At 37.2% G+C, this 27346-nt stretch overlaps 1 protein-coding gene across 2 annotated transcripts in view; it reads right to left on the bottom strand.

Annotated features, from left to right (window-relative positions):
- SNTG1 (syntrophin, gamma 1) overlaps positions 1-27346 on the bottom strand; it is a 362225-nt gene that overhangs the window by 62107 nt on the left and 272772 nt on the right. For both annotated transcript variants that reach the window (XM_012661402.1, XM_012661403.1), the window contains exons 14-15: positions 17755-17907; positions 14189-14281 (exon numbers count right to left, since the gene is read on the bottom strand). In XM_012661402.1, the coding sequence (XP_012516856.1) occupies positions 14189-14281; positions 17755-17907 (246 nt within the window). The remainder of the gene's footprint in view (positions 1-14188; positions 14282-17754; positions 17908-27346) is intronic.

Here is a 27346-nt window from a genome sequence, read left to right as displayed (position 1 = left end):
GCGAACAGTCGAGTCCCTCCCGTACTGTGCTAGCCCAGCGGGCTCCGTCTTCCCTAGAGAACTTTGAACAAAGGACTTGGTTATGGATTGGACAACCAAGGGCAACACACGTAACCTAAACATATGTACACCCATAATTTGCTGAAATAAAAAAAAAAAAAAAAGAAAAGAAAAAAAAAATAAAATGAGAACTGTAAAGTACTGTGAAAGGTCCACCGGTTAGGCGGGCGCCGTGCGAACAGTCGAGTCCCTCCCGTACTGTGCTAGCCCAGCGGGCTCCGTCTTCCCTAGAGAACTTTGAACAAAGGACTTGGTTATGGATTGGACAATTCCTACTATCAGGAGTAATCTTAATTTGTTGAACTTGATGGAGATCAAGTTTAAAAGGAGGAAGAAAAAGAAACAAAACTAATAGCAATGTATGGAGAAATTTATGAATATTTTTTAATCTGGAATTTGACCAAAATGGTCACAGTAAGTGATCATTAACCAGATTTTTACTTTCCCAAGTCCTTCTATGGACTTGAAAAATCCCTGCTTGCTCCTCCACAACAAGGAAGTCAAATGTGGTCCAGTATGTTTGGAGAACTTCATTAGCACAATAACATTTGAGAGTATTTTTATGAAAGAAAGCCATTTAACAATGTTTAACCAGGCAGCTTTTTCCACGGAATATGTTTTGAGAAATGATGAAATATGCATTATAGGATAAGATATTTAATAAATATATATATATAGTGATAATGGACCCCAAATGCCTTATTGGCTTATTAAAACTTGTGTGATTTTGACAGGCAAAAACAGTGTTTGACTTAACATATTCTTTGGGTGACTATATAAAATGATAAATATAAAATTTTTCTGGCATTTAAAAATATGATTAAACATCTTACATGCCTAAAAGCTACAAGTAAAGACAAAGAAAGCAACACAATGAATCAATCACAGCACTTTCAATATTGCAGTTGTAAGAGAGTTATTGAAGACTGCCAACAGAGAAAGCAAATTATAGGAACTATGTACTAAAACCTTATCAAGTGCTTTCATAATTAAAGAATATGAGAGAAAAATAAGTTCTGAAAAATAATCATTATCTATGAGCTATTATCTGGAATGTATAAATTTTATTTAAAACAATGCATGCAGACAGACAAATGCTAAAGAACCTTGGATTCAATGCCATTTGGGGTTTATAACTTAAAATCATCTTTCTTAACCAGGCTAGTAATCTCTACACAATGTGATTACAAATAATGATTAATCCATGTATGACTGAAGATGAAATGTTGAAATTTTATCAAGAAGAATATTTCATGTGAAGAGAATGAGGCATGTGAGTAATCTATCATTCGTTCCTGACACTGAATCATTTGATGGGTGAACACATGCACAGATCATAAGTAATTTGAAAATACTTCATTTCATGCATGCCAAGCACATGGAGAGTGCGCTGAAGCCCCTCAGTGGAGAATCGCCTTTGTATCTTGATAGAATGAGCATAACACTGTGCTTGGCCTTTTTATACATTATATCTACTCCCTGTGAAAGCCATGCAACAGCTAGAGTTACTGCCATTTTCCAGGTGACGCAACTGAGGAAACATCACACACATTCATAATACCTCACAGCTAAGAAGTAGGAATCAAACCCAAGTCTGTCATTCCCCACAGCTCATATTTCTTCTTTTATTCTAACCTCCCTCTTTGAAATTTATAATTATTTCCCCAACCAAACATCAATGACTCATTTACTGAGCATGATTATAAATGAACTTTTATTGCAAATGCCTGACTCCTTTCTTAAAATAGAGGAGAGACTCAAGAGTCACACTTAGAATAAAACACTAAACCCAGGAAAGTAATTTACTGATTTACTCAAACATAGTGTGCTCTGAGTCATCAGTTCTTTGTAATAATGCTGCTGCTATTTTAAAGTTTTTTCCCCTCTTTAAGTGAAAAGGTTCCCATAAGCTATTCATTTGAGAAGATCTATTGTTAGAATTGGCTTGAAGTTTGGAAATGTCAGTGATCTGTAGAACTTCAGTGGAAACGGAAAAGCAAAAAAAAAAAGGCCTGCCTTAACTCTTTATTTTTGCCCCCTCTAACACAGATTTGCAAAGTTGGCTGCTGTTTCCATCAGAGAACAGGGTGGGGAGCTGGCTGCAGCTCAGGAACTCGGGTGAGTGAGCAGATTCACTGTGCACAGTGCTGTGTTCCTTAGCTGCAGACTATTCAAAAATACAGTTCATTAATAATATATAAATGGAACACCAAATTCCATTAATGATAACAAAAAACTTACACGTTGAACAAAAATAAGCCAAAAAATTTCCAATACATGCTGTATCAGGTTTTCTTATCAGCCCCCTGTTTTCACGCCCCCGAGAAAAATTCCTCTTTGGGAAACTGAAGCAATTTTCACGTATGAAGGTAAATTAAACATTGTGTTAACTATTTTATGAGAAATAGAAGTAGGGTATTTTGCTACATGAGGTGAAAAAACACTTGAGAGAACATTCTATATGGTTTACAACTTATTACATTGAACATGTTAAAAATTACAACAAAAATGCTTTGAAGGCAGAATCTATTTATACTGTTCTCTAACACCAATCACCTGGAATTTGATCCTTGACTAATGTGTGTCCAATGATAGGCACAAACATACTTTTATCCTTTGCAAACTGTCTCGGTGGGCCTTCTCGCTAACAGCAAATCAGACTTCCCCGCACAGTTCGACTTGCATTCCGCACTGCCCTTCTGCTTTGGAAAGAAGCCCAAGGTCATCTCTCACCTCTATCCTTCCTATGTGTCACTTCTACCCCTGGAAACAAATTTTCAGCAAATATTAGTGTTCTAATAAGTGACTGTTTCCTATGTTCATGGGGAAGGGGGCTAGAGGTCACATTTGGTAGAAACCCATTAGAAAACTATTTTTATTTTTTTTAAATAGTACAACGTATATTTATTTTCTCTAAACTCCGAATATTTTTTTCATTCTTTCTGCAATGTAAAATAATTTTCCAAGAAGATTTTGTCAAGCAATTTACACTATGAAATAAATATATTTTAAAATTGAGGTATTGTTTACTTTGAGCAGAACGCACAGGTCATCAGCATAGAGCTCAGTGAGTTTGAGGAATGTATGTGCATAGATAACCAAATCTGAATTCAAGATCTAGAGCATTCTTACCAGTCCAGAAAAATCCTTCATGTTCTTTTCCAGTCCAAGTCCCAGAGACAATTGTGATCTGATTTCTATATTCATTATGAAATTTAGAAAATGATTTTTTAAAAAACTGCTGTTTTTTACATATCTTCATATTTCTCATTCATTCTCCATTCATGTGAAATTTACCTTAATTAAGTATGTCTTTGGATTTAATTAACTACATTTTCACTAAAACCATAACTTCAAGTGTATGTTAATTTTATAACTGTAAATTTGAAAGGAGACAAAGGGATAAAACAGGAGATATCAAAAGATCATGGAATTACATAAAAGCTTATGACTGTCACTCATTTCTTTAGGTCATATGATATTCATCAATATATTCATTGCTACTCATTGAATTAATTCTGTATTTCTGAACTGCTCTTGGGTCTGTATAAGAAGATTAGAGTTAATATCTCCGTCAGATTCAGTCGCGATATATTGTGCAAAGTGAGACGAGTGTCTACAATTCTCTGCTCTAGAACATGGGACATCTAAGTCAGATTGGGAAAGAAAGTGTTTCTGGACAAAGACTTGCATCCAGGGATAAATAAATGTAAGCTTAGCAGTAATGTGGAAGCAATACTCTGGCCATGATGTGGAAGATGGAACAGAGGGATGTAGCTGTGTCCTCATGATGCTTTGGCTTCTCTCCACATTCTACGAAAGTGTTGGATTCAGATCTGTCTCCTTCCTTCGACTGTAGACTTCTCGAGAGGAGGGACTGTATCTGTTTTTATATTCCTATTGTCAGAAATAGTCATGATGCATAATTCATGCACAATAAGAATGTGTTCAGTAAACAAGTTAAGAAGCACTATTTGGAAGACAGTGCAGCAATCCAAAGGAGAAGAGATTACCCAAGTTGTAATGGTGGGATCTGAAAAGAGGGAAGACCTTCCAGATTTGTTTACAGGGAGTGTTTAAAAGACTGTATGGCAAAGTTGAGGATGAGGCAAGAGTGTAGAACTAAAATCATATTTCTTTTGATAAATGAGATAGGAATACAAAAGAAGCTAAACTAAAATAGACAACGAGCTCAGCATTGAACCCGCTGTTTGAGATGTGGTTGTTATACAGTCTTAGAGATCAAGATGTATGTCTCAGCTAGAGTCAACAGAACAGAAATGCACTATCTTTAGGACATTTCCTAAATTAAAGATTGGATGAAATTGTCTAATCAAGCTCAGAGCTTCACCATCAAACATATTTCATCTAAATTTATTTCTCCAAGATTTACTATATGTATAGGGAGATTATATATATTTATCTTCATCAAATATTATATATTAAGCATTCAGAGGACTACACAGGTTTTCACTTTGAGAATTTATTTGGAATCTATTAAGAAGAAAGATTAATATGTTTCTATTAAAAAGTGTTTCTAAAATTCACTGTGTAGATTAGTTTATAGTAGCTTAAATATATCAGTCTGGTGAGTTGATGTGCAGACTACCTATTTTAATTATATCCATGCAAAATTTTTCAAAAGAAAGCCCGAAATACATGTGGTAAAGAAAGCACTAGCATATGTCCGCATGTTACTAAACACGGCATGGTATTTGTTACTCTTAACATGCTAATTTTATTTTGATAAATTTTATATGCTGTCTGTGTAATGAAAATAGGCAAAAAAATTGTTTTGTTAGTATAGATTTCTTAGATTCTAAGGGTGTCCGAGTCTGTTCCTGCTGCTATAACAAAATACCTGAGACTGGGTCAGTCATAAACAATAGCAATGTATTTCTCACAGTTGTGGGGGCTGGAAGTCTAAGATCAGGTGCTGGCAGATCCGGTGTCTGGTGAAAGCTTGCTCTGCTTCCAAGATGGCACCTGTTGCTGCATCCTCGTGTAACAGACAGATGAGGGCAAGAGGGACTAGGCCACGCTTCAGCTTCTTTTATAAAATCACTAATCTCATCCATGAGGTTGGAGCACTCATGACTTAGTCTCTTCCCAAAGGCTCCACCTCTTAATATCATCGCATTAGACATTAGATTCCAGCATAGGAATTTTGAAGGAACACATTTATTTAAACCATAGAAAGGGTTTTGTTTTTTTGTGTTTGTTTTATATGTTGTTACTGTGCTTTCTCCTGGCAACATGATAAAATTTAGTCACACTTATAACTCACATTATCAATTCTCTGTAAGAATCAACTTTTCTAGTTATTTCTTTTTAACATATGAACACACAGTTGCCAGCTCGATGGATAGTGAGGGCTTTGGAGAGACAGATAAATGAGTTTACTGAAATAGCTACATCTAAGACAATGTATCTGTGAGATCTCGGAAGCAACCACTATTTCCATTTGTCTGCTGGCTGGCCCACTGACACAGAGTAAGCACTTTATTAAGTAACTACCAAATTAATACATAAGTGCATATTTTTATTTTTGAGGCAGTGCTATTCTTCACATTTATAAATATGACTTCTGAAATTTAATTATGAATTTTATTGGTATGAATCAATCATTTATTCTTTTTTTCTAAAAAGAAAAACATTCTAAAATTCAAAGAAATTTGCATTTCTCGAAATTGATGGTTTACATCAAAGGTAAAAAGTACCACTTGGTAAATTATTGTGTCCATTAAATTAGCAACATATAATGAATTACCTTTGGACACATAATCTTTCTGTGTTGAGTCATCTTGATTTAGTTTATAATGCCACATAATATTGTAAGTGGTTAAAGATGAGAGTCTGAATTGCTGGAGCTAAGTGAGGGCAGGTATATGTCTAATGCTTAAATGGATCTACATAAGATAGACCTCCTATGGGAAGTCCCAGCCAGAGCCCAGATTGTATTTATTCAAAGAATTTCACATATTAGTAGCCCCAGTGAAGAAGCCAGACTGCCAGGAATTTGTTTGTACGAGAGACCAAGGAGTCTTCTGGGACAGTACTCGTTCTCAGGTGAGTAAAGACAGTTATATAGGGTCAGATACTGTAGGAAGAAACTGTTAGAAACACACCTTAGTGTCTTATGTCCACAATAATATGCCTCATCTGTCTACAATATATAAATCCTATTGCATATCACATTAAGATGGGGTGTGTTTTTCCAAGAAACTTAGAAAGGACAATTTAACTAGTACCAGATGCATAGCATTGATTTCATGTCACTGGAAGAGTGAGAAACTATTCTCATTTTCACAGTGCACATGGTAACCATTTTGTGACCTCTACACAGCTATCTTCACCAGAATAATCAAACATCTCCACCAGATCCACTCCTGTCCTGTGTGTTTCTTCTTCCTACACAGTGCTCAGGTCGGCAACCTCAGAGTCATGCCCGGTTCCACCGCCTTCCTCTCCAAGCCCTGCTGACTACGTGTCCTTATGACTCAATTCCTCACCGCTCTGTTCTCAAAGTCCCTACTGTGAGCCACAAGACTCCTGCTGCGCTTCCCCAACAAGGGCACCACAGTGATCAGGAATGGACACGCTGCTTCAGCATGAAATCCGTCAATGTCTCCCACGGCCTTGCAGCCGGCATGGCAGCCGCCTCCTCGGCGCCCTGCGGCCAGCCCTCTGCAAGGCCCCTGAGCGCTCCGCCTCGGACCACGTGGTCGCCCCCTCACTGGCTGTGGCCTCAGCCATGGGACATGCTCTGGCCACTGGGATTGGCAGTGGTTCCCAAGGAAGAGGCTAAAATAGAATGGCACATTAAGGCTTTCTCCTCTGCCTTTGACATTTGCAAAAAAGGATGAGCTTGGGATATCCTCCTCATTCTCACAGAAACGTAAGGGAAAAGCAGAAGATGCTTGAGAGAACCATCCGAACTACAGCCATGTGATCGAAGCCTGCTGAGGTCACTCATCCAAATCCCACAGAAGTGTGAGACATAAGTGTTTGCTCCCGTAAGGCAGTGATGTGTTGTCATCGTGGGGCGCCAGCTATTTAACAGGAAGTGCAAGGCTCCTCACGACTTAGGGTCTGACTGTATTTCCACATGCCCTCCCCTCTCCTTCTCATGCTCACCAGCCAGCATCCTCTCATGCCTCAGGCGTTCACACTTGCCTTTCAGTCTTCTGCTATGTGCCCACTTAGCTGCTTAGGACCTACAAATTCTCAGGTGAAATGTAATTTTCTCCAAGTACTGCGTTTATGTGTTTCCATGCCCTCCTGAACTCCCCCTGCGGAGAACCATTTAAACTCGTGACTACTTGTTCAATCTCAGTCTTCACTAGGTGCCAAGAAGACAAAGACCTCTATGGAAGCAGAGACCTGCAAGGACTGCAATGTAACAGACAAAAAAAATGTGCTGATAGATTGATCAAGAATTCTAGAAAAGGCAGTGTCACTATGACATCTCGAGGATGGCAGCACAAGGCAGAGCATTGTTCGTGCTCAGCCCTGCAGTGGTCAGAAAATGCTGCAGTGTATGAGTGACATTAACTACCCAGTTCTTACTGAAGGCTCCTCACGTGACACTGTGCAACACACTTCACATACATTGTCTTGTTAAAATTTTACAATAATATTTCGAGAAAGGTGTCATTTCCATGTCCATTTTAGATATGAAGGAAGTGAGGCTTATAGTGGCTACATGACTTGCACAGGTCCTGCAGATGTTGAGTGTTGGGAGCAGAAGCTCACTGATGTGTTCTGGGGAATTTGAAACAGAAGGGAGAGCATGACGGATTCCCAGGCAGAGATGAAAGAACACAATCTGCGGTGAGGCAAGATCCAGTCAAACATGAGCTACTTAGAAACATGCTAAAATACTTCCAAATCTATACCTTATATTTTTTAGTTTATTATTTTCAACATATTACCTCATTTAATTTTAGAATAATGCTGTAAGCATGACTCTTACCTGATTTTGACCTTTATATATTTTGAATTATAAATATAGGCAGTAAAGTGTGTGTTAGTTTTCACATTATTTTATAATATCCTTGTATTGCAAGAAATGAATGAAAAAGGCAGAAAATTTTATTTTTTATATTATATCTAGATAATATATTACAAGAAGATGGCTTAATATCTCTTTTTTGAATGTTTACTTTAAAAGTATCTTTGAAATGCTTTAGGATTAGAAAAAAAAGTTTTACCTGATGGATAGTTTCCCTAAATGTCTGAGTTTGTTTTGCAATAAATGCAATGTTCTTCATTCTCCTAAAAGCAAAGAAGAAATCATTCATCTGAAGAAGAACATAAAAATTCCATCAAATAGCTAACTGTTTTTGTCCATCTTTCTGATCTGTAAGCTGTACAATTAGAGGAGAAACAAGATTGAAAGATATTCTTAAAAACTAAGATTTATACGAATATTGTTATTACTACATCATAGTATATGTATATTTAAGATCTCTACTTATATAGGAGACATTTTAAAAAAGTATTCATTTTGATATTTTCAAATTTTCCTTTTGGATTTTTAATAATTATCTTTGATGTGAAATAGTTGAAATTTTATAGAATAAATAGCGTAGAATTTAAAAAAAGGTTTGATTCTATTTTGAGAGGTTTAAACTATGGAATTTGTATAATAGCTATAATTATGTAAATGTTTTAAAGAAGAAGTCAAAGAAATACATCATGAGTGTGCATGTTTGTGTGCGTGTGTACATGAAAGTCACATACCTTTGGGAGATACAGTAGTAACTCAAAACTTCTCCAGTTTATCAAACCAGTATCAGAGATATTTGAAAATGAAAAATGTAAACATAGGCCATATTAACTTCCTTTCAAATTTTACTATGAAATATTTTAGAAACCAATGTGATTTAATGGATTAAATGGATTATTTAGATTAATATATTTCATGAATGACAAATGTTAATGTGTTAACAATGAATTTAATTCTGAATCACAATTATTTTGGAATAGAATAAAGTCCTCTAAATTTATAGAGAAAATCTGAAAAACTAGAAGGAAGTGATTTCAGTTTGGGTTACATTGTCTCTTACTGCAAGGAATGTAAGTTCCTAAAATGAAGGTTATTGTTCATGGACATGGATTTTATAAATTTGCCCCATAATAATGCTTTCAATTTATACTCAATGAAAGTTAGTACTGGAGATGAGAAGAAAACATAAAATCATTATAATACCTTCTAATGTGTTAGAGCTAATTCTTATGTCACTATTTTACTTCATAGTTATCATTGTCATAGATCTGCAATGATATGAGTAATACTTTCTTTTGGTTTTACTCAGGTTTAAGAGCCAAGATTTACGAAGTTCCATCTCCACAATGGACAATTACAGAGTAGGACTATCCTAGTGTTCCGGTTACAGCCAGTGTAGCCCTGTGATTCCCGGACTGCAACAGGGTGAGGAGTGAGTGGAAGGTTTCAGGTGTGGGATTCCAGATGCCTTCATCCTCATTATAACCATGGGAGCTCCAGTGTTATCTGTTTGGTACAGATGAAAAGCAACCCCCTTTTGTTTTTTACAGGATTTCATGGTTTAAAAAAGTTTGAAAGTTATTCTTATAAGACATCCAGAGAAAACACAACTGTGCATTAACTCAGTCTTGCCCCTGCCCCATCAATGTAATCTGTACCTCTGCCACAGTGATCCTTCCACGGTAGAACTTAGATTTATGTCAACCACACACTGGACCTTGATCATGTGGCCCAATTTATTTCTCCAGCTTTGTCTCTCCTGATCCACCTCCTTGAACTTTAAGTTTCCCTCACACTGAACAACTCTTAATTCCGTGGATACACTGTGATCATTTGTTCACCCTCATTTTAAACAATGTTTTCCTTTGGATTTGCCACCCACGCATAGCATTTTCTCAGGAGCATCATAGAAAGGTAGATGCCCAGTGGAGGACAGACTTGGGGAATTTATAATGTGAATTTTGTCCAGGCTCTCTCAATCTCAACCATATATTATTCTACTAGTTTTGCACTGTCAAACACACATCTGATCATTTCTTTCCTACCTCTCAAACACTTCAAAGGTTTTTAGGATCACACCCAAATTCCTTAAGAGGAACTCTTTCACAATCAGCCTCCTAGTTACCCACAGACTTGATCTCTCATCTCCTAACTCTCAAATTTTATGTCCTTTCTCACTTACAGATATTTGTCCGAATAACTGTATCCTCCCTGTCTCAAAGGTAACTTCTATGAAGTCTTCCTTGAGCACCCAAGACTGACATATATGCCCCCTCCTAGGTCTCTCCATAGTCAGCAGGTATTCGGTGAATATTTATATACAAACCGAATGAATGTTTTGTAGATATAACTGCTGAGGTCTCTGTTTACACAGGAAATCTATTACTAAATATTAATATACACACGTAAAATAATATACTGGCAAGGAAACTATGCTTTTAACTATGCAAATTATTTGATTACTACACATTATATTTTGACACAATACTAAGAATAATCTTCTCTAACACTGAAAAGGCTACTTTTTAATGAGGATGAGGATTGCAAAGAAGAAGCTGAACTGTATGGCAATAAACTCTTGTGAGGAAATCCCTCAGCAACACTAAGGGAAACCAAAGAATGTACAACTTCTAGATATGTTGCTAATGTAAACTGAAGTATATGGACTAAAGTGCTATTTAGTGTATTTTATACTTTCCAGAAAATCAAGAGAAATAGTTTTCCCTGGGAACTTTCAAGCACCCGTGGTAAGTAATGAGAATTATTTCAACCTTCTCAGACACCCCTCTCTGTCTCCAAACCTTTAGCGTTCTAGCATAATCTAAAACCATGCTGACTCTCATCCCTACTATAAGAGGCTCTGATCTCATCTCTCAGTTTACTCTTTCATTATTCTCTGTATTTATTATTTATTTTTAAATTTTTTGTGAGAAATTAAAAATATAATTGCTTTAAAACTATAATAAGCAACTCTCTCCTTCACTGATGCATTAACTGCTTTACATGGGGCTCAGTTAATGACTCGGAATAGAGTCCCCCCTTGCCTGGAGCCCACACTTTATCATAAGGTTTTGCTCTGCTTCCACAGCGACTTCCAGGTAGTAGGAAGTGATCGAGGTGGAGAGCGGAAGGGCAAAGCGTGCTCAGCTAAAGGGTGTGAGTTGTATGGCTGTCATCACCCTCCTGAATCCGAACGTTTTAAAACTCTGCTGGACGTATATTCTTAAGGATGCTTTTTACATGGATATCACTTAGTGAAAGTAGCTAGATAGTATTTAATTATTTTAATAAAGTGTTAGAACAAGGCATGTTTTAATTTATGCATAACAATCCCTTTTTATATTTAAAAATAACTTGTAGGCTCATTAAGTGAGGTGGGGCAAGCTTCCTGCAGTCAGGCGGCTCAGTGGTTTGCCCAGGACGCTCTCCATTTATGGCTGCTGCCCTGCTGCCCCGACGTGACTATCAGCAGCTCTCATTTTCGCTCTCCAAGTGTCCTGTCTGGGTGATGGACACTATAGCCCTCTTCTTTTTAGCAGTTTCTTTTTTATTGTTATTTATTTATTTCAGGATATCATGGGGGTATGTATATAGATTCCTTTCACTCCCTCCTGAATCTCAGATTGCCTTGAAGTTAGACGCCTCATGACAGAATCAGAAAACAGAAGGACAGCAATTGCTGCTCCTGGAAGCCCTTGTCTGAGCATCAAGCTTAAACTGACTGAACTCGGTTCAAACCAAATAGTTTGCCCTAGATGGCACCATAATGAAGGAGCTCAGGAAATTTCACCCAGAAATATGACCCCTTGGTATAAAGAGTATTTTGAATTAAAGGCCCTTAGAGACCAACAGGCCTTGGAAGGGGCTTCCCCTCTATCTGCATAAACCAGACAGATCATCAAAAGAACAATTGACTCCCCCCGACTCCCTGTTATCTCAATATGTTGCAGGAAAGGAGATCAAGAATGTAACCAGACCTGGCTCAAACCATTTTAAAATAATACTGGTCTCTTCAGTTAATTTCATTTGCAAAGAGAATCATTTAGAAGTCAATCTGTTTCCTCCATGCATTCATCCTCCTTAGCAACCATTTATTGCCCCTAAACAGAATTACCTACATTCCTCATCTCCTCCTGTCCTCTAAAAGGAGAGTATAAAAATTTCTGGACCCCACTGGGGTATGGGGTAATCACGCTGTGATTCTCCCCATGCGCACAGTAAATAAACCTCTTTCTCTTATTAATCTGCCTTAATTGTGAGTTGCTCTTTCATTGAACTTTTTTGGGAAAGGGAAATTTCCCCTCACCTCCACAATAACCATTTCCTTAAACTCCCTTGACTACTCACTCATTCCTGACACACTCAGGGCAGAGATAGATAGGTATGTTGGATAGGACATTGGTATCACCATTTTTCCCTTAGCCAGCAGTACACCAGCATTTACTTGGATTATACTAGCCTTAAAATAAACTCAGAATAGACTCAAGTACTTGGAAAGGTGTTCAGATGAATTTGGTTTGTTTCCCTCACTTACGAGTGAGAGACTCTTTCACATTCATGCCACAGAGTTTGGTGACAATCCTGGCAATAATATTTCTTTTTCAAAATTATATTTCAACTTTTATTGAAATCAGTCTAACTTATGTCTAAATTTATTTATTAAATTAATTTAATATTCATTAAGTTGATTAATAATTTAACTTATTAAATTAATTTGATACTCACATGCTTATACTGACTTGATGAGTATTTTAATCAAAGAAAGTCTTTAGTAATAGAAAACGTTTATGGCAGTCTCATTTGAGAGTAATCGAGAGTCACTGTCATCTGAAATTTCTTAATTATCAAAGTAGTCTTTTGGCATCGTGCAAAGTTGATTTGCCAGTAGCCAAATCTGACCAGCATGTGTGTACTATTTAATTTCACGATGTTAAAATGAAATGAAGCACTGGTCACCCTGAAGTAATAAGAAATTGTGCATGATAATCTTGATTGTTGAATCTTGTGGAATCACAGGCATCTGAGCACCGGATGGTATCCGATGTGGCTCTGGCCATCAGGACCCCACCATTCGATGCTCATCTCCTCCAAGATCGAAACACTGCCACTGTCTCCTGTCTCCACTTGCCTCACCCATGTGTATCACTGTCTTATTTTGCTGGCATTTGCTTCAGAAAATCCTGTATAAGTCTTAATTTATAGATAAAAATGTATGTCCACGTAGGAAATTGCTTGTTTATCCTCGAAATTAGTGATAAGGAACAAACTAGTTTATTTCGATCTCAGGTTGTACTTTGACAGGCCAGAAAGTAGAGCTGATCTGAGGAATTGGTGCCTTCATGAGGGGGAAGAGACTGTCTTCCATGAGACCGGATCCCCGAGTCAGAAACTGCGGCAGTGACGGGAAGGAGATTAGCAGTTGGATGGGGGTCAGTTGAGCTTTAATATCACTTCCAATTAAAAATAATAATGTGAAGTGCCTTGGCCTTGTCAGTAGTCACTTCATAATCACCAGAGTTGGGTTTTTTGGATGTGACTGGCTGGAGGGGGCCCCTCCTCCTTCCGTGTGCATCATGCCAGACACACGCCCTTCGGGGAAAGGGCGCGTTATCAGACGGTGCCCAGGCCTCATCACCTCGCGTGCTTCTCAGGGTCACACTCCCTGGCTAGAATCTCAAACTTCCAAATTCCTTCTGTAATTCTAACATTTCAGCTATAAGGACTGAAAAAATGTTTTCTTCATTTTATGTTGTAGATGTTGATGCAGAAACATCATAAAAGACTACTTTAAAAAATTGTTTTTGTGAGAGAAGATGCTCCCTCAATGATGAGTCCATTCCTTTAGGAAAAGAGGTATAGCTAGATAGCTAGACAGATACAGATTCACTTTAATATCATTATAACGTTTTGTTGTATCACATTTGTTTTATTAAAAATTCAAACTTTTTTTCTATAAGCCAATTAAAGAATAATTTATCTTCCATTAGCAAAAATGAGGATCTTAAATTAGATACATGAAAACCAATTAAAATGCTGGACGGAGCTGGAAGGTATCTCAATCGTTCTTGAATTGGAACGTCTGCAGCATACTTTTCAGAGCCAACCTGAACACATTACCTTTGTCGCAGCATCAAAACAGATGAATCCCGTGCTGAAGTCAATCGTGAGTCCCATTAGATGACTCTCCAGCACACACGCATAGGTCTTGCACTAGACGGAACAGAAAGGACCGTTACTTTTCAAACGATTTACGCAATAGCAGCATCAATGACTATGTGACAGCTTCCACAGTAAGTACTTCATACAATATCTGACTTAATGTTAGCAATAATTATATAAAGAAGATAGTATTAGCAACATCTTAATGCTAATGAAACAGAAGCTGAGAGTGTTTTTGTTGTTGTCGTTGTTGAACTTGTCAAAGGGTACACAGGGCCAAGTTTCCAGTCCTATTCCATCTAACTTCGTCTTTACATTGTGCCACTCTGTCTCTCTTTGTTATACTGACAGTGAAACCGGTATAAAAATGCCTAGGTGTAAGGAAGATTACGTTAAGTCGTTACATCTTGTACCCAAATATCACCATATTTCATTAAACCAAAAGAAAACTATTATTAGAGATTAATATCTTACTTAAATTTTCAACATATCGATTTCATGAATATTATTAAAAGAGACCTACAGGCACACAAACACAGATCAGTAACTGAGGCAAAAGAATATATCATGATCTTAAGATTGTCTAGATGTTCTTCCACATGGCGCAAGCTATTTTCCAAAGACATTTACCACTTGCCTACTTATTTGTATAAAACTATTGATTCTTTAAAAATCAACAACTAATGACTTTTCACACTGAGATCAGATTATAATTTTACTTATATAAACATTTTAGGAAGCCTAATAAATATGGATACTGAAATATAAAAATAACAGGATGTAAATTAAATGTGAAATAAAAACTTGGGGCTTATATACATGATAGATTGTTATATCTATAGGCTAGTTTTATTTGCATTTAATTTCAAACACTAGTGAGATATTCAAATGATGAAAGCACTTGTGATTTACATGCAAGATGAGAGAGAGAAGGGAGAGGGATTTACCTATCTCAAGCAAATTTTCAATACTTATCCTTAGATTGTATCTATTTTTATAATACTGTATATAAAAATACATTATTTGAATCACATTCTGACTGCAGTCATGACTAAATACAAGTTGCCTTCACCAAAAAGCTATATTCATGTGTTTAAGCCTAATTTGCATAAGAAAATTATAACAATGCCAAAATGTCCATTTTGATTTAAATTTTCAAAAAAGCAGACTAGAGAACATACTTAATGGACCTAAAAAGTCCATTTTGGAGACTGATTATATTTGTTTAATACATGAACATCTTGTATGCTTGCATCCATTCATTAGTACTTTATTAAAACTCTTATCGACATTAAGGAATGTTCCAAGTTATACAATTTCCTTCTAATTTAGACTTAATTCTATGCTATTTTCAAACACTGGCATTTAAAAAAGAAAATGCCAGGTGAAAACACATTCAGTACAGTGCATTAAAATTTTTCCATTAAGTTCAGCATTACAAATTAATTAAATTAGATTTTTCTCAATAATCATTAAATTGAAACATTAATTGAAATGTTATAAATTGAGACTCACTGAAGTTTAATTCTATAATTTATAATCTTCATAGCATATGTGTACTTAATATATGTTTAATATTGAAAAAATTTATTTAGTTTCTGTTTAATAAAAATGAAACTATATAAAAAAGCAATAAGTAAAAATTATCCTTTTTGGGGAAATTCTAATGAGAAACACTTTGAAGTTCAATTCATTAATTTTCTTTCTGCTTATTTCACAATAGAACTTATGTTCCTTTCTTAATTCTCTACCAATTTTAATGGCAGTAAAATATTGAAAATATAGAGGAAAAACACATAAGGTTCTTCATGTAAATATGTTCACATCCTTGAATTTTGAAAAGTGTTCAGCTATTGGTTACTGATATATAAATTGAAAAATTATAAAATCAGTAGAACTAAAAGTTAAAAAGGTATTAAATATTTTACTTTTCACTTCCAACATGTATTTAAGTTGGCATTGTGAACAAGTAAAGAGATAGTCCAGTGCATCCTGGTGGACATCAGCTTGGACAATACAAAGCCCAGATTCAAAGAACAGTATTAAAACACAGAGCACAAACACAATTTTATCTCTACCTCATTTCTAAACATCAGGAGACTTAAAATGGAATCTTAAATTGGGACCAAAATATAGAAACTGCCATGCAGTTGTTTCCATGTGAAGTGGAATATTCTAGAAAATCAATAATTAAAATCTAAAAGTATCAATATAAATAACAAATATGTCAGCTATCATTCAATTAAGTTATATTTTATTGCTTTAAAATGATCTTAGATGTTGACATGGGATAAAACAATATTTAAGACATTTTCCATCTTTCCATTTTTGATATTAATCTATTTTATTGAATTGAGTTTCTATAAGCTAAATTATGAAAACTATATTTCAACTACTTTAACTTTTTTTAGATATATGAAGACAAAAGCAGAGTTATTAAAAAGTGTCAACTGAGCAATGAAACAATTGAAACCTGAGTCTTCTCTCTTCCCTGATTGTAACGTCACACTGGCGCGCCTTGATGTGCTGACCATAGGGGTTCGAAATCAGAAAAAAATCAGTTCACTATGTTGACAAAAGCTACATCCAAATCTTCCATTATAGACAAACATTCCATTATAGTCAAATGTTATATTATCATCGGATTTGTAGTTTTCAAAATTAAGTGTCCATGTATGCACTTGAGTCCTTCCTCTGCGAATCCATTTGCATGTGGCAAGCTCATCGCAATCTTTTGGTTTTCCTGCAGGGCCGTTAGAGGTCAGCCACAGAACTGAGTGCGGGAGTCTGTTTGATTCCATGGTCTCATGAGTTACAGAGGCTGAGGGCTCCACGAAGTCTGATCTAGATATGACTTCACACTCACGAAATAAAGTTCAGTGAGTGTCTGCTGGCGCAAACCGGAGTGAGTGTGAGTGTGAGCAGTCCCGCAGAACAGACGAGAAGGTGACGCTGTGTTCCAAAGTGGGAAGAGTTTGAAGAGGATTGTTGTGAAAGGGGACGTGGTAATCAGGGGGCAGGGCAGCCTGGAAATCAGGAACAACGTGTTTGTGGGTGATATGACCTCTGGAAAAATTTCAAACACTGTGTGTGCTTTTGAAGGGCGGAGACAAAGGGAAGACTTTCCCGGAGAAAGAGCACTGTGAGTGAGTGAAGATGACAGGCTGGAAATTAGGTTGGTTATGTTTGGAGAACAGGAAATGACCTTGTAAACAATTAATTAAAATCAGAGCATTTTCTATATTAGATTTAAATTAGAGCAGTGTCTAATTAAAACTGGAAATATATTTTTGATGAGTAGAAGGAAATAGCCTAGAAAAATCAAATTGTAGAAACATTAAAATGTTATTCAGAGCTGTATTACTAGTCGTTTAACAACAAAGGGTAATTACTGAACATATTTGAGAAGGAAGTCACGGCTCGCCGCACTGTATTTTTATACCACTTTGGATTTATATTAAACTCGAGGGCAGTGGTCATGCATGTTTGGGAGTCACAGATCCTACAGTCCCACGGACTCTCACCTGTATCCGCTCCACTTCAAGAAAGGTCGCTGTTTGGAAGGCTCTTTCCCACTGGGCGAGGTCACAGTCCAGCTCCACGGAGAAGTAGAGGTCCTCCCCCGACTCGGACTGCACGGTGAAACAATGTCTCCGCCGGTCCAGCAGGTCACTGTCCTGGTGAAAACCTGGAGTTACAAAGGCTGACACGCATCCCCTTACATGGCTCACATGGCCATTCCCGACTGGAGCAAGGTGTGGACACCACAGTAAAAAGGATAGCACTCTACGACATCACTAAGTCTTCATGAAAAATAGTTTCAGCAACCAAGACTCCAAGCCTCAAAGTCTGTAACGGGCACACTATGCTCTGTGTTCACACTGGAGCGTGTCCATGAAGTGGACGTGAGGATTTCTGGCTTCAAGTCTTCCTAGCAGCTAACCACCAAAGCAGTGAACACGTGAGACTCAGTTTATACAGTGCGACGGGTAACGCACAATCTCCTCTCCTCCACAGAGCTGCCGCAATGTTGAAATTAAATAATTCTTGTGAATGTGCTTGCAAATTTTAAAGAGCTTTATTCTAGCTTTTTATTGAGTTGATTTCTGGAACAAAGAATTATCAAAATATTCTTCTCTATGGATCTAACTTGCCTACAGCAATTCTATTGCTTTACAAAAAAGCACATTTACCTTACTTGTGTAACTGTATTTCAATGAGTCAAAAAGATTTTGGCACTGACAATTTCTTGGTCTTACCAGAAATTTTCATTCATTCATTTGTGAACTCAAGTGTTCACAAATTTATGTGTATTCCAATTTAAGACATGTTAAAATGAGAAAAAAATGCAGCTAAGAATTTATGAAACAGGGTAACCCCATATAATATGTCAGATATGGCCTTTGAAATGCAGTCATGTGCCACCTACGGATGTTTTGGTGAATGACTGACCGCTTATACGATGGTGGTCCCATATGGTTATAGTGGAGCTGAACATTATCTATCACCTCTTGGCATTGTAGCCATCCTAACATTGTAGCGAAAAGCATTACTCAGGTGTTTGTGTTGATGCTGGTGTAAACACAACTGTTGCACTGCCAGTCATAAAAAAGTGTAGCACATACAATTATAATGTACAGTATATAATACTTGACAATGACAATAAATGACTATGTTACTGGTTTATGTATTTACTATACTATATTTTTTATTGTTATTTTATAGTGTACCCCTTCCACTTAAGAGAAAATAAAGTTAAGGTTGGGGTGAGAGGATAGCTTGAGGCCAGGAGTTAGAAACCAGCCTGGGCCACATAGTGAGAGCCTGTCTCTACTAAAAGTAAACAAAAATAAAAAAAAAAAGTTAGCCAGACGTGGGGGTTTGTGACTATAGTTCCAGCTACTCAGGAGGTTGTGGTAGGAGGATGGCTTGAGCCCAGGCATTTGAGGCTGCAGTAAGCTATGATCATGCCACTGCACTCCAGCCTGGGTGACAAAGTGAGACTCTATCTCAAAAAAAAAAAAAAAAACCACAAAACAGTTAATTGCAGAACAGCTCAGGCAGGTCCTTCAGGAGGTACTTCAAAAGGCACTGTTATCACAGGAGATGGCAGCTCCGTGCCTGTCACTGCCCCTGACAACCTTCCCGTGGGACAAGATGTGGAGGTGGGAGACAGTGACACTGATGATCCTGACCCTTGTAGGACTAGGATAATGTGTGTTTGTGTCTTGATTTTTAACAAAAAAAGTTTAAAAATTAAAAAACAAAAATGTATAGCTGTACGATGTGTTTGTGTTTTAATCTAGTGTTATTACAAAAGCATCAAAAAGTTAAAAAAAAACATGTTTATAAAGGAAAAATTTATAGTAAGTGGAGGTTACTTCATTATTAAAGAAAGAAAAATATTTTTAAAATAAATTTAGCGTATCCTAAGTGTCCAGTGTTTATAATGTCTAAAGCCACGTGCAGGAACGTCCGAGGCCTTCGCATTCTCGCACCACTCACCCCCTGACTCACCCAGAGCAACTCCCAGCCCTGTAGCCTCCATTCGTGGTAAGTGGTCTATACAGATGTACCATTTTTTATCTTTCATACTGTATTTTTGCTGTTCCTTTTCTGTTTGGAAGTGTTTAGATACTCAGATACTTACTACTGTGCTACAGCTGCCTACTACATTCAGCGCAGGAACACGCTGCACCGGAGTGTAGCTGGGAGCAGCAGGCCACGCCATGCGGCCTGGGCACGTAGTGGGCTACGGCATCCAGGTGTGTGTGAGCGCACTCAGTGATGTCCGCACAACGACGGAAGTGCCTACCAGGGAGGCGCTTCTTAGAACACATCCCTGTCATTAATCAGCTCATGACGCGATACATGGAGTGTACTGAAAATTGTCAGAAGGTTAATCATTGATATCTTTAATCATTTTGTATGTGGAGGTTTATAAATGTTTCATCATTAAACTCCCAACTCATTCGATGAAATTCTCTGCTTTGGCAAGTGTTTTAAAAATAGTAAGTATTCTCCTTGTTTCCCACTGTGATTCCTATGGTTGCTGGAAGAGAGCTGAGGACAGGAAGTTACTCCAGTGTTGTAGAATTGAGCTCTGACACTGCTGCCAGTAGATGCTTGGGAGGATGAAAGGATGATAAACTGTCTCTGTGTTTATTTTCCTACTCTGTCTGAAGGGAGAAAAAATGGACACATAATATTTTTGTGAATATAATCCAATGATAAACAGGTTGCAAAGTACTTTTTAGTCATCTCGAACTCACAATGTTTAAGTGGGGAGACAATGGCAGATAACAACCACACAAGTAACTATGTTAGTATAGATCATTATAAATGCCATTATAAAAAACAAGAATGTGGTGTTACATCAAAATAGATTGAAACGCCAGGGAAATGTTCTCTAGGGAGTAACTCTTCTACAGTGGCAGAAAGATGAGTAGATTAATGCTAAAAGTGGAGGGGAAGGGTATCCTTTCAGAGAGAGGAGTGGACTGAAGCAAGGGTGAGGGGGGACGGGCCAGGAATCTGGAGAAAAGATGGGGGTGCTGGGGAGAGCCAAGGCTGGGCGCAGACACGAGGTCACTGGTCTGGTTATGAATTTTTACTTGAACGTAAGTTTAATGACAAGCTACTGTAGCAAAAATTTTAGCATGCCCTTTCATTATATTGCAGATATTTCAACATCTACATTAGCTTTTTGAATCGATAACATTGGCACAAAAATTGTAACTAAATTCTGCAGAGTTTCCAGAAACTTTGCCAATTTTATGGTTTATTAAATTGGCCTTACCTTTCCTTGTAATATAAAATGTTAATGCCACTACTCACCAGAAAATTTTGATTTTTTTTCTTTTCATAAATTTCATGTTGCAATAGGACCTTGAAATGACCTTCATGTAAGATTTTCTATTCCCTTGGCCAAACTTGACTCCTTTACTCTTTTAAAACTCAATATAATATCTTCTGTTGCATTACCCAAGCACTGAAGCTCTCTCAGACCAAGGGTCCTCTAATGAACTCTGCAAATACACTCCCGGCATCCCTGGACACTTGCCGTCGCTGCTATCGTTACTCCTAAGGCACCTGTCATGCACTGACTCTCACTGCGAACTGCCATGGGCATCTGAGCGTCCAGGCCTCAGTGTACTGAGGGAGGCAAATATGTAAAAATAATAAAAAGCACTATGACAGTGCAACAGAGGTTATGACGCTAAGGAAACAGAATAAGGAGCAATATACCAAAATCAAGAGAACACAGGAAGAGGGAAGGTGTGCTCTGGGGAGAGACCGCAGCAGCATCAAGGACTTAGAGACATGCAAGAGGAATGAGGCAGCCGGGTGATCCTACTGAGAAAGTCACAGCAACGCACTTGCCGGGAGAAGCCACTGGAGGGCTTCCGGTCAGAAAGAGGCAGCACCCACTGTGCTCCAGAGACAAGAGCAGGTGAGTGGGAGGAGGGGGCAACTGCAGAAAAAGTGGCACGTTTTGATCCTTTGTCAGAAATTTAGTGAAAAGGGACTATAGCCCAAACATTTTAAACGTCTTCTTTCAAAGTAATCATTTAAAATAACTGACGCTGGATCCCCTCTTTGGAGTCTCCACGTTGGCTGCCTAAGACATTTCAAAAGCTTGTGTTCCCTCCACGTGGTTGCAGCCATTATCGAGTTACATACAAGTAATAATATATATTACTGACTGAAAAATTTAGTAATAACATACACATAAATAGAGACTGGCGTTTGCTAGAAGCATTAATAGCATAATGAGTATTTATGCAGGTTTATCCACATAGATGTGAGAAAAAAAATTTTTCCTATGTATTCATATAGTTCTGTCTCTCAGCCCCCTCTCTCCTATGCACATTTATGCTGCAGTGGGGTGATAAGAGCACAAGCTGTAGCTTGAGAATGCTGTCTGGATTTAAATCTCAGCTCTCCCATTTATTAGTAGGTAATCCTGGGGAAATTGACTGCCATATCTATAGCTGCCCTCACTTGTCTGTAAAATGGAAAGAATTAATTGATCTCATAATGATTAAATAAGATATTATAGATAATGTTAGCTTAGTTTCTGATGTATAGTGGTTCTTAATTACTGTTAGATATTTCTGTTATCAATGTTGATATTCGGTAAAATAAATATATGTCATTCCCCAAACTCACCTTCTTTGACTTGCTCTCTGTACACATCTGTCTGTTGTCAGAGTGTGACCTTTGCCCCAGTAGAAACAATAGCCTCCAAAACACTTTCTCACTCATTGGAAAGTATCATTTAATGATGGTAATTACAGTAATGGTAACTAAACCTATCCCGGGCACTTTGTGCATTTTTCTCACTTTTCTCACTTCTTCAGAAGTATCCTCGATTTTGTCAGATTTGTTCCAAGTCCTCTGGACACTTTCTGCGGACAGTAACCTAGGCTGTCCTTCCCAGGACACCTCTCGGATTTCTAGAGCAATGTTCCAAAACAACACATTATAAATATGTTTGCTAGTAATGCATATGTTTGTTCGAAAGTACTGAGAGGTCAATGGGTATAACTGAAGTGTATTTTTATTAAAAATACATAAATAAGCTATGTTTTTAAAATAACCATTGAGATTATAGGTATTACCAGCCAGAAATTTTCTATTTTGCTTAAAACATTTAAGACTAAAAGCAGAAAAAACTGCCAAAAATCAGTGAGTTATCACTGTTAAAAGTTTCACACATCAGTATGGTTTCTTCTCTCCTTCACACTGTTATTCATCCAACATTTGCAACTTGGCAAGTCACTTGTTCCACACTTTTCCAGGTTCACTTAGCATTGCTCAGTTACTTTTTTCCTTCAAGTTAATGGTATCTGTGTATTTTAGAATAGAAATGACAAAGAAATAACCATAGCAAGAATAAACATTTTCTCATTATTATATTGAGCATAAACTGTAAAGCACATCACTCAACCAGTTGTATTTATGATGCTTATCTGTGTTACTGCTTCTTTTACTTGAACTTATAGTGAATCAGAAAATCATTCAGTCTTTAGGCATGAAGTTATTTAAACCAAACAAAAAGTGCAATTTTTAAGGAAAAAAGAACAGGTCTAGGAAGGATTCTTCAGCAACAAATAATAATTTTTATTCTTTTGCAGATATTATAATGGTTAAAAATGAAAAGAAAAAACACATACTAACAAAATTAAATCTTGCCAACTAATTTAGAGTATACACTTCCAAGTATCATCAGGTGTCCAAACTGGCCGATTAACTCTACATCAAGTCCCATACAGAAAATTGTAGTTTTAATAACATACTATCATACTATTTTTCATTTTTATGAAGAATGTGATTTCATAAAAATGAAAAATAGTGTTCTTGACATTACCATGGAGTAAAAATTTTCATATAAATCAAAATATTGTTAGGAATATTTTCCATTATTAGATTTTGGAAAGGAGAAAGTTGGAAAATTGGCTCAAAATTTTATAAATCTGACTCTATGCATCACAGAACAGAAAGGATATTTGAGAATTATTCAGTTAATGTTACTAATATGGGCAGATAACTTTTGATATAAGTTATATTAACTGAAAAATTATATAACCTCCAGTTTAGTTTTTAAAAATTTTGTGCTAGGTAGACATAAATTAAAAGTCCGTGAAATTAATACACAAGAATTCTGGCTATTTCCATTTTTTATAGCTATGGCAGATCACCAAGATATTAAAATTACCTTCCTATTAAAATGTTACCTAATGCCCACCAGAGTAATTATTTTTAATATCATCTAGTGTTTAAATTAATACTCAAATATTTATAAGTAAATTTCATGATCTTGAAAGGGAAAGTAAAAAAATCTCATTTTTTACTGACAAATTATAGATGTATATATTTATGGGGTACAAAGTGGTGTCACGATTTTTGAGTACACTGTGAAATGGTCAAAGCAAGCCAGTTAATATATTTATCACATCAAATACTTATCATTTCTTGTGAGAAGAACATTTGAAATGTACTCTCTTGGAAAAATGTAAATGTACAGTACTCAAGTAATAGCTATATTTATCATGCTGTGAAACTGATTTCAAAATAAGAAAAAAAATTTAAATAAAACTTATTCCTCCTACCTAGCTGAGGCTTTGTACCTTTTGACTATCATCTTCCCGTCCTCGCCAGCATCAGCCTCTGGTAACCACTTTGCTTCCGTGACTTTGTTTTAGGTTGTAAGTGAGAACATGTGGTATTTATTTGACTTTTTCTGTTTGGATTATTTTACTTATTATAACGTTCTCCATTTTCATCCATGTTATCACTAATGGTAGAATTTCTTTCTTTTTCAATCCGGAGTAAGATTCCATTGTGTATACATACCACACATTCCTTATCCAGTCGACACTTAGCTGGATTCTGTAACTCAGCTGTTGTGAATAGTGCTGCAATAAACATAGGAGTACAGACATCTCTTTGACATATTGACTTCAAATCTTTCTGGTAAATACCTAGAAGTGCAATTGCTGGGTCATGTGGTAATTCTATTTTTTGTTTATTGAGGAAACTTCATATTGTTTTCCATAGAGGTTGTACTGATTTACATTTCCAAATACAGTGTGTAAGTGATCCCTTTTCTCCACACCCTAACCAAAACTTGTTATCCTTTGTCTTTTTGATAATAACAATTCTAAAAGGTATGAGGTGATATCTCGTTGTGGTTTTAATTTGTATATCCCTAATGATTAGTGATGTTCCACATTTTTTTATGCATCTGTCAGGCATTTGTATTTCTTCTTTTGAAAAATGTCTATTCAAATCCCTTCCCCATTTCTTCATCAGATTATTTGTTTTCTTGCTATTAAGTCATTTGAGTTCCTTATATATTTTAGATATTAATCCCTTATCAGATGTATGGCTTGCACATACTTTCTTCTGATCCATAAGTTGTCTCTTCACTCTGTTACTTGCTTCCTTTTAGGTACAGAATTTTTATTTTGATATAATCCCATTTGTCTGTCTTTGCTTTTGTTGCCTGTACCATTGGGGTTGAATCTAAAAAATCATCACCAAGATCAATGGTATAGATTTTCCCCTACATTTTCTTCTAGTAATTTCATGGTTTCAGAGCTGAGGTTTAAGTCTTTAATCCATTTTGATTTTATTTTTGTACATAGTATAAGGTAAAAATCCAATATCATTCCTGTAAATATTGATATCCAATTTTCCCAGCAGCATTAATTGAAAAGACTGTCCTTTTTTCATTGTATATTCTTTGCACCATTCTGGAAGATCAATTGACTGTAGATGCATTTGTTCTTTTCTCTTTTCTGGTCTCTCAGGTCTGTTACATTGGTCAGTGTGTCTATTTTTATGACAATGCAATGCTGTTTTAATTACTATCACTTCACAGTAAAGTTTGAAATCAGGTAGTGTAATGCCTCTAGCTTTGTTTCTTTTGCTCATGATTGCCTTAACTATTTGGGATTTTTTGTGGTTCCGTATGAATTTTAGAATTGTTTTTTCTATATCTATGAGAAATGCCATCGGTATTTTGATAAGGATTGCACTGAATTTGTAGATCACATTGGGTCGTAAGGACATTTTAACAATACTAAGTATTCCAATCCATGAAGACTGGATATCTTTCCATTTATTTTTGTCTTCTTCAATTTCTTTCATTTATACTGTTCAGTGTACACTATAATATCTTTCCATTTATTTTTGTCTTCTTCAATTTCTTTCATTTATAGTGTTCAGTGTACACTGAACACAAGGAGTCTTTCACCTCCTTGGATAAATTTATTCCCAAGTATTCTATCATTTTGTTCCTATTATAAATGGTATTTTTCTCTTGATCTCTTTTTCAGAAAGTTTGCTTTTATTGTGCAGAACTGCTACCAAATTATGTGTGTTCACTTTGTATCCTGCAAATTTACTGAATTTGTTTATAAGTTCTAACAGTTTTTCTGTGGAATCTCTAGGGTTTTCTATATATGAAATCATATTGTGTGCAAACAGAAATAATTTAACTTCTTTCTTTCCAATTTTTTTACCTTTTATTTGTTTTTTTCTGCATAACTGCTCTGGCTAGGAGCTCCAGTACTGTATTGAATAAGAATGGTAACACTGGGCACTCTTATCTTGTTTCAGATCTTACACAAAAAAATTTCAACTTGAAATGACATGGGTTGCTGCTGCCAGCCAGAGGGGCTCGGGCCCTGGTGAGTGGGCAGGACTTTCCCAGACACTCTGCGGCTTCTGTATGCGATATGTTCCAATGCTCACAGACATTTGGAAAGCTTTGGAAGATGGCGGATTAGGGGTGACCTCCTGGCTTTCTGCTCCCAGAGTTGGAGGTGAAGAACACGGACACCCACACGCGAGTGAGGCACTCCCCTGCAGGATCAGCTTCGTGAATCTACAGAGAAGCAGCGAGGGACAAACAGTCCCGCGGATAGAATAAGCGGGGCTGTTTTGCACCAAGGAGACAGCACGCACCCTTGAGAGTGTCTAGTGACCAAGGAGGCCGCTCTTCAAGCTGAGACATGTGGTCACCTCTCTGCTGCGACTTGGTGGCCAGAGCTGCTGGCCAAACGGACAGCTTCCACTGCGGGAAGGGCCGAGTAGAGAGTGAAGGAGCCTGTTTTCCCAGCAGGGTCCTGTAGCCTGATTTTCGCGGTGACGTGGCGATCAGCGCCTCCTCCCAAGGAATTAGTTCCCCATCCTTGGGAGTGCGGAGGAACAAGGGAAGCTGTTCTCTGGACTGTGACCCTGTGGGGGAGGTGGATGACCCTTGACTATGATCTGACCACCAATATTGCATACTAAAGGGACTGACCCCACATCCGCTGGGGTGGAATAGCAGGACAGGCTGCTTTCGGGTCTGGGTCCCTCAGGGGTCTTAGGCCGGACCTCTCTAGCATCCCTGAAGTGTGTACTTCTTTCCAGCTAGTCAACCCTGCCCTTGAAGGGGCGGAATAATAAGGGTCGCCACTTCCTGAGCTGAGACGCCAGGTAGCCCCAGGAAGCGCCCTTCCCTCAGTCTGGGGGGTTATCTGCCCCTCTGGCAGGTGAAAACCTGCCCTCGGAGGAGGAAAGAAACGAGAGAAGACGTTTTTCAGGCCGGGCCTTGTGACA

This window comes from Propithecus coquereli, unplaced genomic scaffold, assembly GCF_000956105.1.
Source record: "Propithecus coquereli isolate 6110/MARCELLA unplaced genomic scaffold, Pcoq_1.0 Scaffold71, whole genome shotgun sequence".
NCBI lineage: Eukaryota > Metazoa > Chordata > Mammalia > Primates > Indriidae > Propithecus > Propithecus coquereli.
The sequence above is the reverse complement of the archived record's forward strand: the minus strand, read 5'-3'. Positions and strand labels throughout refer to the sequence as shown.